The sequence below is a fragment of the Triturus cristatus genome, chromosome 7, assembly GCF_964204655.1.
Source record: "Triturus cristatus chromosome 7, aTriCri1.1, whole genome shotgun sequence".
Taxonomy (NCBI): domain Eukaryota; kingdom Metazoa; phylum Chordata; class Amphibia; order Caudata; family Salamandridae; genus Triturus; species Triturus cristatus.
This window is the reverse complement of record NC_140590.1, coordinates 935,634,513-935,648,132: the sequence shown is the minus strand read 5'-3', so window position 1 is coordinate 935,648,132 and position 13,620 is coordinate 935,634,513. Positions and strand designations below refer to the sequence as shown.

Below are 13,620 nucleotides of genomic sequence, written 5' to 3'. Positions count from 1 at the left end.
ATTTCAATGGCTTATAGCCCATCTTCTTGTGGTATTCGGATATACAGTGACACTATGTCCAACGTGACCAGTATCTCATCAACTGCTGTGAATTCCCTTCTTTCTATTTTGTTAATAAAGTCCATATTGTCTCTTAGATATGAGGGAACGTCCTAAAACAATGGTTTTAGAAAGAAATCCACGTATTTCACTATTGATTCCAAGATTGACTCGCATCCAGACACAATGGGGCGGCCTGGTGGATTTGTCTCACTTTTATGCACCTTAGGTAGCATATATATCAGTGGAACTCTTGGGTGTTTCTTTGTCAAATAATCAAATTCCTTTGGTCCGATGAAACCTTTATCAAACCCTTGTTTAAAAATGAGCAATAATTCACCTTGATTTTCTGGAGTTGGATCTCCTTGGACTTTCCTAGAGCACTCAGGGTTACTTATTTGTCTCAGTACCTCTCTCTGGTAATCAGTAGTGCCCCACACTATAATCGTGCCACCTTTATCAACTGGTTTAATGGTTATTGAAGAATCGTTTATGAGACTTGTTAGTGCCTCTTTTTGTATTTTCGAAATGTTGTGTTGGACAAAGTTCTTCTTCTTTTCCATATCACTGACTGCTGATAATACTGTACACTCAAATATCATAATCTTCTTGGGGATTTTATTTGGTGGAGGGCAAAACGTGGATTTATTCCTCAGCACTGAGGGTTCAGGTGTAGATAAAAAATTATTATCCAGACAAAATGCCTTCACACGAATTTTGTGGCAAAATTCAATCACCTCAGATTTAATTTTCACAAAATTAGTCTTTTTCAATGGCACACAGGCTGCAAAGGCAGGTATGAAACAGGTAAAAAATGTACATAAGTGGGTGGCACAATCAGTGCCTCAAGCCCACTAGTAGCATTTAAAATACAGGCCCTGGGTACATATAGTACCACGTTTAATGGGATTTAAAAATAAATTAAATTTGCCATTTGGATGTAAGCCAATTTCAGGCCACAAAAAATCTACTTGCCCACTCGTGAGTGAAATGTTATCAGGTCAAGCTGTTTTTAGCACCTACTAGTCCCATCTGGGGAACATAGGCTGGAAAGGAACAGGTGTTCTGTTCATTCAGAAAGTGAATGAGCAACAAAGCTGCCATTAAATCTTGTTTTTATCTAGCTGTCTATTCAATGAAAGAGGTCAAATGTCAGTTTGTCTTTTACTTATTGCTGCATGGAAAATGAAGTTTCTTTTTTTTTCTCCTTCTACAATTAGAGGTTTTTTCAAGTGAGCTGTCTGAAGATGTCAGTTTTTTTTTCCTCTAACACATAACAGTTAAACAAATGACCTGTAAAAGAATATTACAAATATTTCAAAATATATCAGGAATTCCAAAAGGACATTTGTTTTGTAATTAACAAGTGTGATGCAAAGAGTTAAATAGGAGCAAATCAAATCAGAAAACTTTACTTGGTGATGTGCAAATGACACATATTTGCCGAAACTCTATTTCCAAACATTATTGTTTGACAGGAGATTTGGCCCCAATTAGTTTTACCAGTAAAACTGCATGTCAGTGGGTAATTCTGATGCCATTTCAATGTAAAAATCTGTTGATTGCAAATGACAGTGTGCTGCCACTTCATGCTTTAGTTATGTATTTATTGAAAGTGATAGTTTTTAAACATGATTGATGACCTGATTATTATGCTTTTAATAAACTAAGAGACAAGTCAGGGGTCGTGTGTATCCTATATGTGGCTAGATTTGTATTATATATGGAGCAAGAGTTTAGGCTATTAAACCAAACAAGAGTTTTTTTGTATGGCAGACATGAACTCACATATTTGAATGTGATAATGAAGAAAATGGCGGCTCAATGAATTAAAATATTTGCTCACAATCACATTATTTAAAACCAGTTTATGGGTCAAGAACATTACAATTAGGTCTAGTACATTATTTGAGTCACTAGACCTGAAGGTCTAGTAACATTTTAATGATTTTTTAGGACCTGAATTTCATGTTTAAAGGAGAGAGCACAAGCACTTTAGCACTGGTTAGCAGTAGTAAAGTGTGCTATGGCCAACAAAAGCGAATTTAGCAAAACAGGAGGAGTGAAGGCAAAGTATTTGGGGGAAGACCACCAAAGGCTGACATGTCTAACACTGTGGGCTTAAAACCCTGTGGAGCCTGTCTCATGTAAATGTTAGTGACAGACCCGGATCTGGTTTGTTTGTGGTGCCTGGAGCCGGATGACAACTACAGGGCCTTCCCCAACTGTCATATTATGAAACCAAAGGCGACATGGGAGCTCGTCATGAAGCTCCTGGCCTCGCGACACCGGATGACCCGGCACCGCTCCAGGTCTCGGTCAAATGGAAGGTTGTGGGCCTGCTCATGGAGTCAAACCCGCTGGTTGTTGTTGAGGTCCAAATCGGCATGGGTTAAGTCCTACAAAAAAAGAAAAACACGAAGTCAAAGCTCTCTTCAGCTTCACTGCACCAGGCCAAGTCTTCGGATGGGATGTGGAAACAACGCCACACGTCTCTGCACAGCTCCCACACCTCACCACGGTGCCTATGCCTGGGCATGCTTTGTGCCTCCCTGACTTCCCTGCAGCCGAAGGGACTCCTACCCAATTCAAAGATTTGTATGAGGTTATGCACTGCATATGTGGTCATCTAGAACCCTCTCCAGCTACTTTGGGACCTACAGGTTCGCGAGGTGCCCCAACTGGGTTGCAGCTGGCAGATTTGCCCTTGGCACCAGTCGAACTCTCTGGATCTGTTCCTGGTTCTGGACTGATTCTGGTCGCTAATCCACGACATTCGCTAGGGTTTGGTCCTGTGGCGCCATTCCCATCACTGGCTGCACCGAACACATTAAAAGTTCTGACTCCAATATGGAGCTGGATCAGTATCATCCGACATTTACTTTGGTGCTGACCAGACCGTGCCTGTGCCTTCCAAGCTATCTCACTGAACCCCTTCTCCCCTTCAATGAAGCCATAACTGATGCCCTACTCGGGGGTTGGGCCAAGCCTTGCCTAGGCACTCTTCTGCACAGGGCAATTGACCTTCACCACTGCCCCGCTCCTGGGAAGCCAGCTTTCCACACCCAGCACCTCAACTGAGAGCCTGGTGTTGTAGTACTCAACATCTAAAGTCCACCCTGGTGTGTTCCCTAACCCTCCACTGGATTGGGAATCCAAGAGGGTGGATACTTTTGGTAATAGGATTTTCTCTTCCACCAGTCTTGCATTGCAGTCAAGAACACCGTGTGCCTCTTGGGCTGGTACAGCCCCACAGTGTGGGACTCCACTGTGCAAGTGCTGCCCATGGTCTTACAGGAGGCCAGAGTCACCCTGACCCAGGCAAATGCAGATAGCAGGGATGCAGCAAAGTTTACAATATGATGCAGACTGTATATAACTGGCTTGCTGGGCAGAACCATAGTTTCGTTGGTGGCACTTCATTGCAACACCTTACTGAGATCATCTGGCTTCTCGGAGGATGTTCAGGCATCCCTGATGGACATGCCCTTTGACGGCTGTCATCTGTTCGGCAACAAGGCTGATACGGCGCTTGAACGCTTTAACGCTGCATTTTAGGGACCCAAGGCCAGGGATCTGTTCAGTTTGCCACCCCCTTCACCCCTACTGGCAGCTGCAGCCTCCAAACCCCTTTAGTATACCCTATTGGAGGAAGGATCAGGCATGACCAGCCCCCATGGCAAGCCATAAATTTGGGCAAAAGGGCGCTCCAAATTGTTTGTGAGATTAAACTGTACCATTCACTGAAACCCAGCCGCCCCCGCTACTGCCCTCAGATCAGCTGATGGAGGACCATCTCTTCTTGCTGCATCTGAAAGTCCAGGCTCTTTTGGCCAAAGGAGCCATAGAGAGGGTGCTGACATGAATAATAGGTCGTGGTTGCTATTCCTGCAACTTCTTGGTGCCACAGAAAGATAGAGACCTCCATCCTATACCAGATATGTGTCCCCTCTACTACTTCCTTAAAAAGGAGAAATGGAAATTGCTGCGTTGGCTCAGGTTATGTCTGCCCAGGATCCTGAATGGTAGTGTTAGACAAGACTTGCAGAACACATATTTACAATTCAGCACATCCTGAGAAAGTGATGTGTCCCCCTGGGCTCAACTAGTTGAGCCCAGGGGGAAAAATCAGTTTCTCAGGATGTGCTGAATTGTATGTACTAACGACGTCCTTGACCGGAAGACACCACCCGGTGGAGCACACCAAACATTGATTACTGAACACACTAGTTAACCAAACCTTGGTTGTCACGCGTATATCCGCTGAGAACACATATTTACACATCCCCTCCTGCTGGCCCACAAGCGCTACCTGCGGCTTATGGTGAGCCATGAGCACTTTCCTGTTCACTGTACTTCCCTTTGGCCTTAGTAAGGTCCTTCGGATGTTTACAAAACTGAAGGCAGGGGTTGAAGTCCATCTGCGGGGTTCAGGGGTTCCAGTTTTTCCCTACCTCAACAACTGGTGGTTGAAGGTGAACCCTCCCTTGGCAGTTATCACCCACCTCCAAACTATGGCAGACCTGCTGCAGTCGCATGGGGTTTATTATAAGTGCGCCAAAACTCACACCTGACTCCCTCTCAGACGCTTCCTTTCATCTGAGACATTCTTGACAGACTGCAGTTCCGTATCTAAGTGACAAATTCGGGCTATGATCCAGATGTTTCAGCTCAATCCTGGATTTCAATGAGCCTGACTCTGAGACTGCTGGGTCTGGTGGCCTCTTGGATCCTGCTGGTGAAGTATGCTCAATGGCGTAAACAGGGCAGAGTGGGGTTGTGGTCCCTGTGGCAGGAGTCTCTGCACTTCTGAACATGGCCGGAACGTCCGGACATTTTCCTGGTCATACTACATCAGGCAGGCTCTCTGAACATCATGACGGATAAACTCAGCCATTGATGCCTTGTGGATCATGAATGGCATCTCCATTCATAGGTGGTACAAGATATCTTCTGCAACTGGGAAGAACCTTGTTTAGATCCATTTGCCACCGCCAAGAATACTCAATGTCAGCACTTCTGCACATTGGAGTTTCCAAGGTGGTGCTCGCTCAGAGACGCATTTCATCTTTAGTAAGACTCTGGACTCCTGTATGCTTTACCGCCAATACAACTTTTGCCCTGAGTTCTGAAGAAGATCAGGACGGACCGGGCCCAAGTCATTGTAGTGGCTCCGTACTGGGCACGTAGAATATGGTATTCTGAACTTCTGAGCATGAGCATCGGTCCTCCCATCAGGCTGTCCTTTCAAGAGAAATTCCTGGTGCAGCAAAAGGGCAGGGTCCTACACCTGAACCTGTGCATTTTCCGCCTTCATGTGTGGAGATTGAGCAGCAGCAGTTGAGAGTATTCGATTTTCCTTGCTAAGTATGTGAGGTCATCTTGGCAGCCAGGCATCCATCTGCAAAAATTATACACGCCTACCCTTGGGACAAGTTTGTGGCCTGGTGCGCTGATAAACACGTTGGCCCACTTTCTGCATTCTTGTCTAAAGTCTTGCTGTTTGTTTTGTTCTTAGCCTGGCAAGGACTTGCACTGGGCACAGTTAAGGGATATATTTCAGCTATCTCAGCTTTCTTGTGGCTGCCGGACACACCCTCCCTGTTTAAGTCACCCTTTGTGACATGTGAAAGGACTTGAGCTCATGTTTCCCCCAAACCTTTCGTAATGCCCCAATGAGATCTTAATTTAGTTTTTACATTTTTTTACATATTGTCATTCTTTATCAGTTGCACCAAGGAACACAGGGTGGACAATCTGCCCTAGAGAGGGGGCCCTGCATGTAAGAACTGCGAGGGCAGGGTGGCGGGGGGGGGGGGGAATCGACAGACGATGACGAGGTAAACATACATTTAAAAAAATGAAAACGAAAACCACTTACCTTGTTGTCATTTGTCGACTCTCCTCCCCACCCACCCTGCCCCACCTCTCATACCTACACGGCCGTGCCTGCTGCTCTGGAGCGAAGAAAGGGAAAGCAATGCAGAAGACCATCTCCAAATGGATTGTACTCTGCATTAACATCTGCTATGCACTCGCCAAGAAGCAACCCCCCAGGAGGGCTTGTGGGCTGATTCTACCCAAGCCAAAGCTGTATTAACTCACAAAGTATCTGTCTTGGACGTCTGTCAGGCTACTACGTAGGCTTCTCTGCACATGTTTACTAAACACTAAAGCCTTGACAGTCAGGTCTGTCGTCATGGGCACTTTGCCTGTTTGGCCCTACTGTAGGACTTTTTAGACTGCTTGGAGGCCCTTAGAATCTGCACTCTGGTTTCACAGCCTTCGGAAGTGGCTCCGTGCTTGTGCCCTGGAAATTGTCATGTAAAGACACTGACATCACTTTTTGTAGAAACGTAAGGCTACTTAATATCTGTTAACGTTCGAATGAAACATCGAATGGTTTGATACTAATTCTGATTTGTGGTCTTTAATCCTGCACAAAGGGTTTGTTTTAATTGAATGTTATAGTAAATAGAATTCAAATTTAGCTCCCACACCCAGTCAGGCTCCCAAACCAATGACCACTGTGCAGTGGCAGTGTTCTTCTTCCTGGCCCCTGTCCATGCCTTGCACTGATAACTTCCTAAGCTTTTCTAATGTGAGCATCCCTCTTTACAGAAACAAAACCCTCCTTATGCCCACAATCTTTCTTCGGACCCAAGGCCGAACTGTGGTCAGAATAATTGAAAGACTCAGATATCAGATCTAGTCTCAGAAACAGCATCCCCAGATATCAGCATCGCTCCACTCATTCACACAATCTTGTTCTAACTTGTGCTAACTCAAATCCGACCTGACCACCCTTAACCATCACTGTCCTAAAGACTGATGGAGGCGATCTAAAGCTGCCCGAGATTTCACTTCACTAAAATCTTCTCTCACTGTTTACAAATGTTTAGAAAAAAGATGTTGAACCATGGTCAATGTGACCAGAGTCTATGAGAACTCGAGTCCTAACTAAAGATTCTTGCTACGGTTTACCCAAGTTATGGGACAGTTTTATGTTAAGAGTCCATACTGTGCTTGAAAATATAAAAACATATTGCCATTCTCCTGCTTTATGTTATGTATTGTAGTCATATTTGTACTTACCTTATTTCCTTATATAGCAGAGCGCTACTCAGTGCAATATCAAGCACAACAGAATAAATACAGAAAAAGACACACTCGTGCTCATGGTGTAGAGTTCATTATTAGTGCTATGTCATGTTAGTGCTATGACATGTTTAATTGCAGGACCTTACTTTCTACATTGACTCTTCATTTTAGGTACTATGGCAGGTGGACTGAGGCTGCAAAGGCTTGTGTCGATTTTAAAAGGTTGGGTATATCTTTCTTCGTTCCACTCTGCGGGCTGCTCTTTCTGGCCTTCAATGATGAGTCATTTCAAACAACACTAGTGAGGGACATCCTTCTGGCATCTATTTGCAATCTGCTACATATTGCAACAGGATCCCAGGTAAGCCTGCACAGAACCAGACTCCATGGTTGGGAATGTTTCAAATGATATGAATATTTAGTATATTTCTGCAAGCCTATTTAATGTTGGTTGCAACTTTTGTTTAATTCACCAGAACACGTAAACGGCATAAGCATGCTAAATAGGGGCATAGTTTGGGAGTGTGAGAAATTTCATCTCTCTAGTAATGCTCATTCAGTTTTTTAACTTTTTGGATGCATTTGGTGTGTATGTTTGTGATATTTTCATAGAGCAAACTGAGCCAAACGCAACAGAGCTCTGTACGGAGTCAAAGACAAGCATAAAGTCAATGAGTGATATGTGACGAAGCTGGTATATAGTCTATTAATGCGTTGTGGTGTAGTGTTCTTTAAAGAGGTGTGTCTTCAACTATTTCCTAACTGGAGCAGCATTCGGATGGTCCTGATGGATAGATGTTATTCCACATCCTGGCAGCATAGATGTAAAAGGCCTGCTACCTTGTCTTTTCTTTTTTACACTTCTTAGTCTGATCCTGTCCTTGCTGGGGGTTTGCGAGAAACACCAAAGTATGCAGGGCAAGCGAGGCTTATGGTCATGATGGCTCTGCTAATGGTGTAGCTGGTTTTTAAGATGGTGCAGACAAGCAAGGGAAGCCAAAGGTCTTGTGGGGTAAAGCCAGGTGCTAATGAAGGGGAGACTTCCTGGTCGTTGAAGTTTACAAGGTGTCTCTCGCTAAGAGACACGTTCCGCTTAGGGTGGAACTCGAGACTCCTTTATGGTTTCCCACTGATACATCTTCTTCCTTGAGTTCCGAAGAAGATCAGGACCGACAAGCCCCAAGTCTTTCTAGTTGGCCCGGACTGGACATGGTGAGCATGTTATCCAGAGCTCCTGGGTTTGAGCATCAATCTTCGATCAGGCTGCCCCTCCGGAGGAACTGCCGTTGCAGCAACAAAGCTGGGTTTTGCACCAGGGCCTTCGCTTGGCGAGTTGGGTGGCAAAAGCTGAACACTTTTGACCTTGCTCCGGAGGTGATTGATATCAACTTGAAAGTCAGGCATCCCTTGACAAAGACTGTTGTTGGGACAAATGTTTTAATTGGTGCGGCACCCAGCCGATTGACCCGCAATGTTATATAACGTTTTCTTGTTTCTTTTGTTTCTCGCCAGACAAGACTTTGCTCTGAGCACAGTAACCCCTTGAGTGCGGGTGTCAGCCAAGTTGTCGACCCCAGCACTACCTCCCCAGTGAGTATATTGGCCATTGATTTGACACTGGGGAGGGATATAAAGGACCCTTTGGTGCAGAGCGCCAGAGGAACTCCTTTATTATTTATTAAACTCAGGCTTCTCAGGAAGGGCTTTCCGAGCAGCCTGATACTTTAACGTCATTACACTAAAGTGAATGTAAAACGAGCAATGGGCTTGTTTTACTTTCACTGCATCAGTGCTCGGAGGCATATCTCAGCCCGAGTACTGATTGGGCTGGGAGTGGTATCGTTGGAAAGGGGATAATCTCCCCTTTCCAATGATATCCCTGCCATTATGGGCACCGCCATGCCCCGAACCCATAGAAAATATACGGTCAGTCTTTCTGCCTCCCCCAGGGGGCAGATGGGAGTGATTATGCCTGATCTGCCTCCAAGGGGGTAGAAAGCCCACAAGACATCAGGGCTTAGTTACAAAAATATAGCACATGCCCCTAAACTGAAACAACATTTGCTGTCAGTCTTTCTGCCCTCCCTGGTGGGCATATCAGGGTGATTATCATCAATCTGCCTCCCCAGGGGACAGAAAGCCCCCTAAACACCAGGGCTTAATTAAAAAAATAAACATAGGGTTGGGGGCTGCCCACCATGGGCATGGCCATGCCCCCACCACAACAAAGTCTGCTAACCGTCTTTTTGCCCCCCTCGGGAGCAAATGGGGATGATTACCCCAATCTGCACAGGGCAGATAGCCCCCTAGACACTAGGAACTACATTTATGCAGAATTTGTTTGGGGGTGAGGATGACCCCGGTGGCATGGGCCCATGCTGTCCCCCACCCTACATCCCCCTTTAGACTTTCTGTCCCCTTGGGAGTAGATAGGGGTATTCACTCCCAATCTGCCCCCTCGGGGGGCAGAAAGCCAACTGAACACCAGGGATTTTGAAACCCTGCCAAAACAAACAAAAGAAGGGGGCAGCTTCGAACAATACCCCCGCCCCAGAAGGGGCAATAGTGTCTTTCTGCCCCCTCCCCCGGGGGCAGATAGGTTTGTCCCAATTGGAGAGGTTGCCCCAAATCTGTCCCCCTGGGGCTAGAAAGTCCACCCGAAACCGGGGATTTTGCCTTCGGAGAAAAAGAAAGTGGTTTGGTTATCGTACTCTGGCATTGGCCACCCCCCAACCCCACCCCAAAAGGGACAAGCCAGTCTTTTTGCCCCCCTTCTCCTCCCCCCGGGGCAGATAGGAGATTTGGCCCCAATTTGCTCTGGGGAGGGGGCTAAAAGCCCACTGTATGGCAGGAATACTTTTGTATTTAATAAAATGTTGGTTTGGGTTTGGCCCATCTTAGCATCAGGCCCCACCCTAATCCCTAAGGTGTCAGCCTTTCTACTCCTTTGCAGACCAACAAATCCCATCCCAATGGCAAGCTAGAGGACATTTGATTCTTTTGGGGTTTTACATATGGTCCAGGAAAATGTGACTAGCTCCCAAAATTGTCCCACTTGCAATGGTGAATGGCTTCACTTTTTGTGCTTGAGTGGGTTGCCACCTGCAAAGCCTACCAGAACCAGACACTTCTGAAAACTATACACCAAGAGGAATTGGCTTGGTGTGCTTCACGTGGATCCCACAACACCTCAACCTCAAACTTTGACTAAAAACATACATTTCCCTCACATTTCTGTGAGGAAAACTTCTGTAATCTGTTGGGAGCCACAAATTCCTCACCTCTCGATAAGAACAGTACCCCACTTTTATTGATGGGGCAAGTGACCATGACACAAACGGCTACGTGGGGAGATCAGCGATGGGGATAGCTGCAGGATTTGGGTCCGTGCTCAGCTGCCATTTATGGAAACCTACCAACAGCAGATATTTTTGAACACTAGACAACCAGAGGATTCAAGGGTAGTGTGCCTTGCATGGATCCCACAAGGTCTTCTTAACCACAATGTCCTGCAAACCTCAAAAGTTGCCTGAAATTATATATTTTCCTTCCATTTCTGTGATGAAAACTTCCAGAATCTGCAGCAATCGACAAAATTCCTACCACCCAGCATTGACACACTTGTGCCAATTAAAACCGTTGCGCAACCTGTGTGGCTGGACCTAGTGTCTGCAACAGGTATGCATCAAACAAGGCCAATGGGAATCCAGTGGCTCCCATTGACCTAGGTTTAATCTGTTCCTGTTGCTGGCAGTAGTCCCAGCCACACAGTGGAATAGCGTTTTTATGCACACAAGAGGGGTTACGCTGTGTGGTAGAAAGACACGTCGGAGCCTATAATAGTAGAACATTTATTATTTCTAATTGGATTTCGTTGTATTTGTGCCTTCCAAATGTAACCCAGTGTGTAAGAAAGAAAACATTTCGAAAAAAAATCAGAGATGTACAAATAACCAGTGCTCCTAAACTCTACATCTTGTGCCCATTTAAAAAATCCATATGTTTTCTTAATACCCATTTTTCAATCTACATTTTTCACCATATGAATTAGTCTATACTCTGTACCCTTTGAAAAATCATTGTAAGGTGTACCTCAGTTGTTGGCTCTGGGTACCTTGAGTTCTTGGAGCACCGACAAACCCTATATCCCATAACCAGAAGGGTATAGTAGACGTAATGATATATTGCTTTTGTAAATCAGGCATTGTGACAAAACGTTACTGACGAAAACCATGTCACAAATAGCCATTTTGTCCGACTAATTTTTTATATTTCTTTATTTCAGCAGTTAGTTTCTTTGGGAAAACTTTGAGGGATATACGCATATGACTCCTTGATGAATTCCAAATGTTGTCTACTTTTCAGAAATCGATAGCTTTCATGGATCACCCATGGGTTTCACACTGGTTTCCACCACAAATTGAAAATAGGTTAAGAGCACAAAAAGTAGGAAAAATCGGCTACCTCTTTGAAAGATGCAAAAACTGTGGTAACCAATTCGTTTTTTAAATTCAACTCTGCATGTTCCTGAAAGCTGGGAAGACGGTGAAATTAGCACAGCAAAACGTTTGTGGATGCCATTTTTAGGAAAAAGCAAAGGCACTTTTATCCAGAGAACTTTTTTCCTATTTTTCCACAAAAACTCAAGGTTTAGCTATATTTTACCTATTTTCTCAGTTCCCTCCAGGGGATTCCACAAACCCAGAGTACCTTTAGAATCACCAGGATATTGGAAATAAAGGACGCAAATTGGGCGTGGATACCGTATGTGAAAAAAAAGTAGTGGAGTCCTAAGAGTGAACTACCTCAAATAGCCAAACAAGCATTTGCGGGGGGTTTATCCAGTAGTTAAGGAGTTAAAGGTTATCACACGAGGAATCTAAATCAATACACAATTCCGATTCCCAGTCCGACTTCGACTAGGACTCAGCCACCCTCCAGCCAGCACACAAGTATCGGACAGTGAGGACTTTTACCCCTGAACCAAAGCCGAAAGATTCCGCTCTGTCCGAAAAGACTACATACGGTCCACCACTGCAAAAAAGCCATGGCGCCCACTGAAAAACTGACTGAGAAGCCCTGCCTTCGAGCTCAGCTCCAAAAGAGTGGCAATTTTAAAGGAAGAGTTGCGGGAATAATACCTGTACCTCAAACAACACCAAACAATTACTTCATTTCCCCAGACCATTGGACACCTGTCGGGTTGTCCTAAAACCTTTCTCTCAACATGGAAATCAATCAATCACAACAGATCAATGGGTGTTGGATATTATCCAAAATTGTTACTGTCTGGAGCGCATTACAACTCCTCCAAATATTCCACCTCGCAAACACCAACTATCAATACAACATCACTATCTACTACAACAGGAAATAACAGCTCTATTACAAGAAGGAGCAATCGAACCAGTTCTAAAAAAAAAGTGTATCAGGGAACAGGACGACCCATTCTCGACTTCAGACCACTGATTCTTTACATCATATTAGAACACTTCCATATGGTCACTCTTTATGAAATCATTCCTTTGCAACAAAAAAGATATTTCATGGCTGCCTTAGACTTAAATAATGCCTACTTCCTTATACCTATCCATCCCGCGCACAGAAAATATCTAAGATTTCAATTCTAAGGAAACCATTCTCAATTAAAAGTTCTTCCTTTTGGAATTACCACTGCACCACAGGTATTCACAAAATGTCTAGCGGTAGTAGCAGCACATCTCCTCAGACACAAAATCCATGTCTTTCCATATTTAGACGACTGATTAATAAAAGCAAACAGCCTATGCCTTTGCAAACAAAACACTCAACAAACCCTACCCGTACTACATTATTTAGGGGTTTACCATCAACCTACAAAAGTCACATCTACAACCAGCTACAATACAGTAATATCTAGGAGCCATGCTCAACACACAATCAGCGTTGGCATATCCAAATACAGAAAGAATAACCAGCATAGTACCATTAATTCAACAGTTTCAAACTGGGACTCACATCCCAGCCAAAACATTTCTACAATTTCTAGGCCTGAACTACCATACTTTCAAAGATGGGGGTTTCCACAAATAGATCTGTCGCAACCCCAGAAAATACAAAATGCCGTAACTTTGCAAGCAGGTACCCAATACAACTGTCCAAGGGTAATGCTCTATGGATGAACTGGTGCAGGATATTTTCATATGCTTTTCCTCCTCTCCCACTACATCCATTAGTGGTCAGGAAACTTAGACACACATCTCTTACAATGATACTTATAGCACCAACATGGGCTCGCCAACCATGGTTTTTCAACACTGTTGTAGCTCTCCCTAGTCCCACACCAGAAGCTTCACCTCAACCCGGATCTTCTCACACAGAACAAAAGAACAATTGAACCTGGCTCCCGAAGTCTCAGAATTTGGGTACTTAAACTTACCACAGCAATGTGTGGACATTCTTAAAGAAGCTCGCAAACCTACCACAAGGCAATGTTGTGCA

At 44.6% G+C, this 13,620-nt stretch overlaps 1 protein-coding gene across 13 annotated transcripts in view; it reads left to right on the top strand.

Annotated features, from left to right (window-relative positions):
* The window catches only part of STING1 (stimulator of interferon response cGAMP interactor 1), a 216,052-nt gene that overhangs the window by 52,515 nt on the left and 149,917 nt on the right, over positions 1–13,620 (top strand). For all 13 annotated transcript variants that reach the window (XR_014966642.1, XM_085617914.1, XM_085617910.1 and 10 more), the window contains one exon: positions 7,312–7,501. Coding sequence is in view for 12 of the 13 variants with exons in the window: in XM_085617914.1 (XP_085474040.1) it covers positions 7,312–7,501 (190 nt within the window). In the remaining variant the exon portion in view is untranslated. The remainder of the gene's footprint in view (positions 1–7,311; positions 7,502–13,620) is intronic.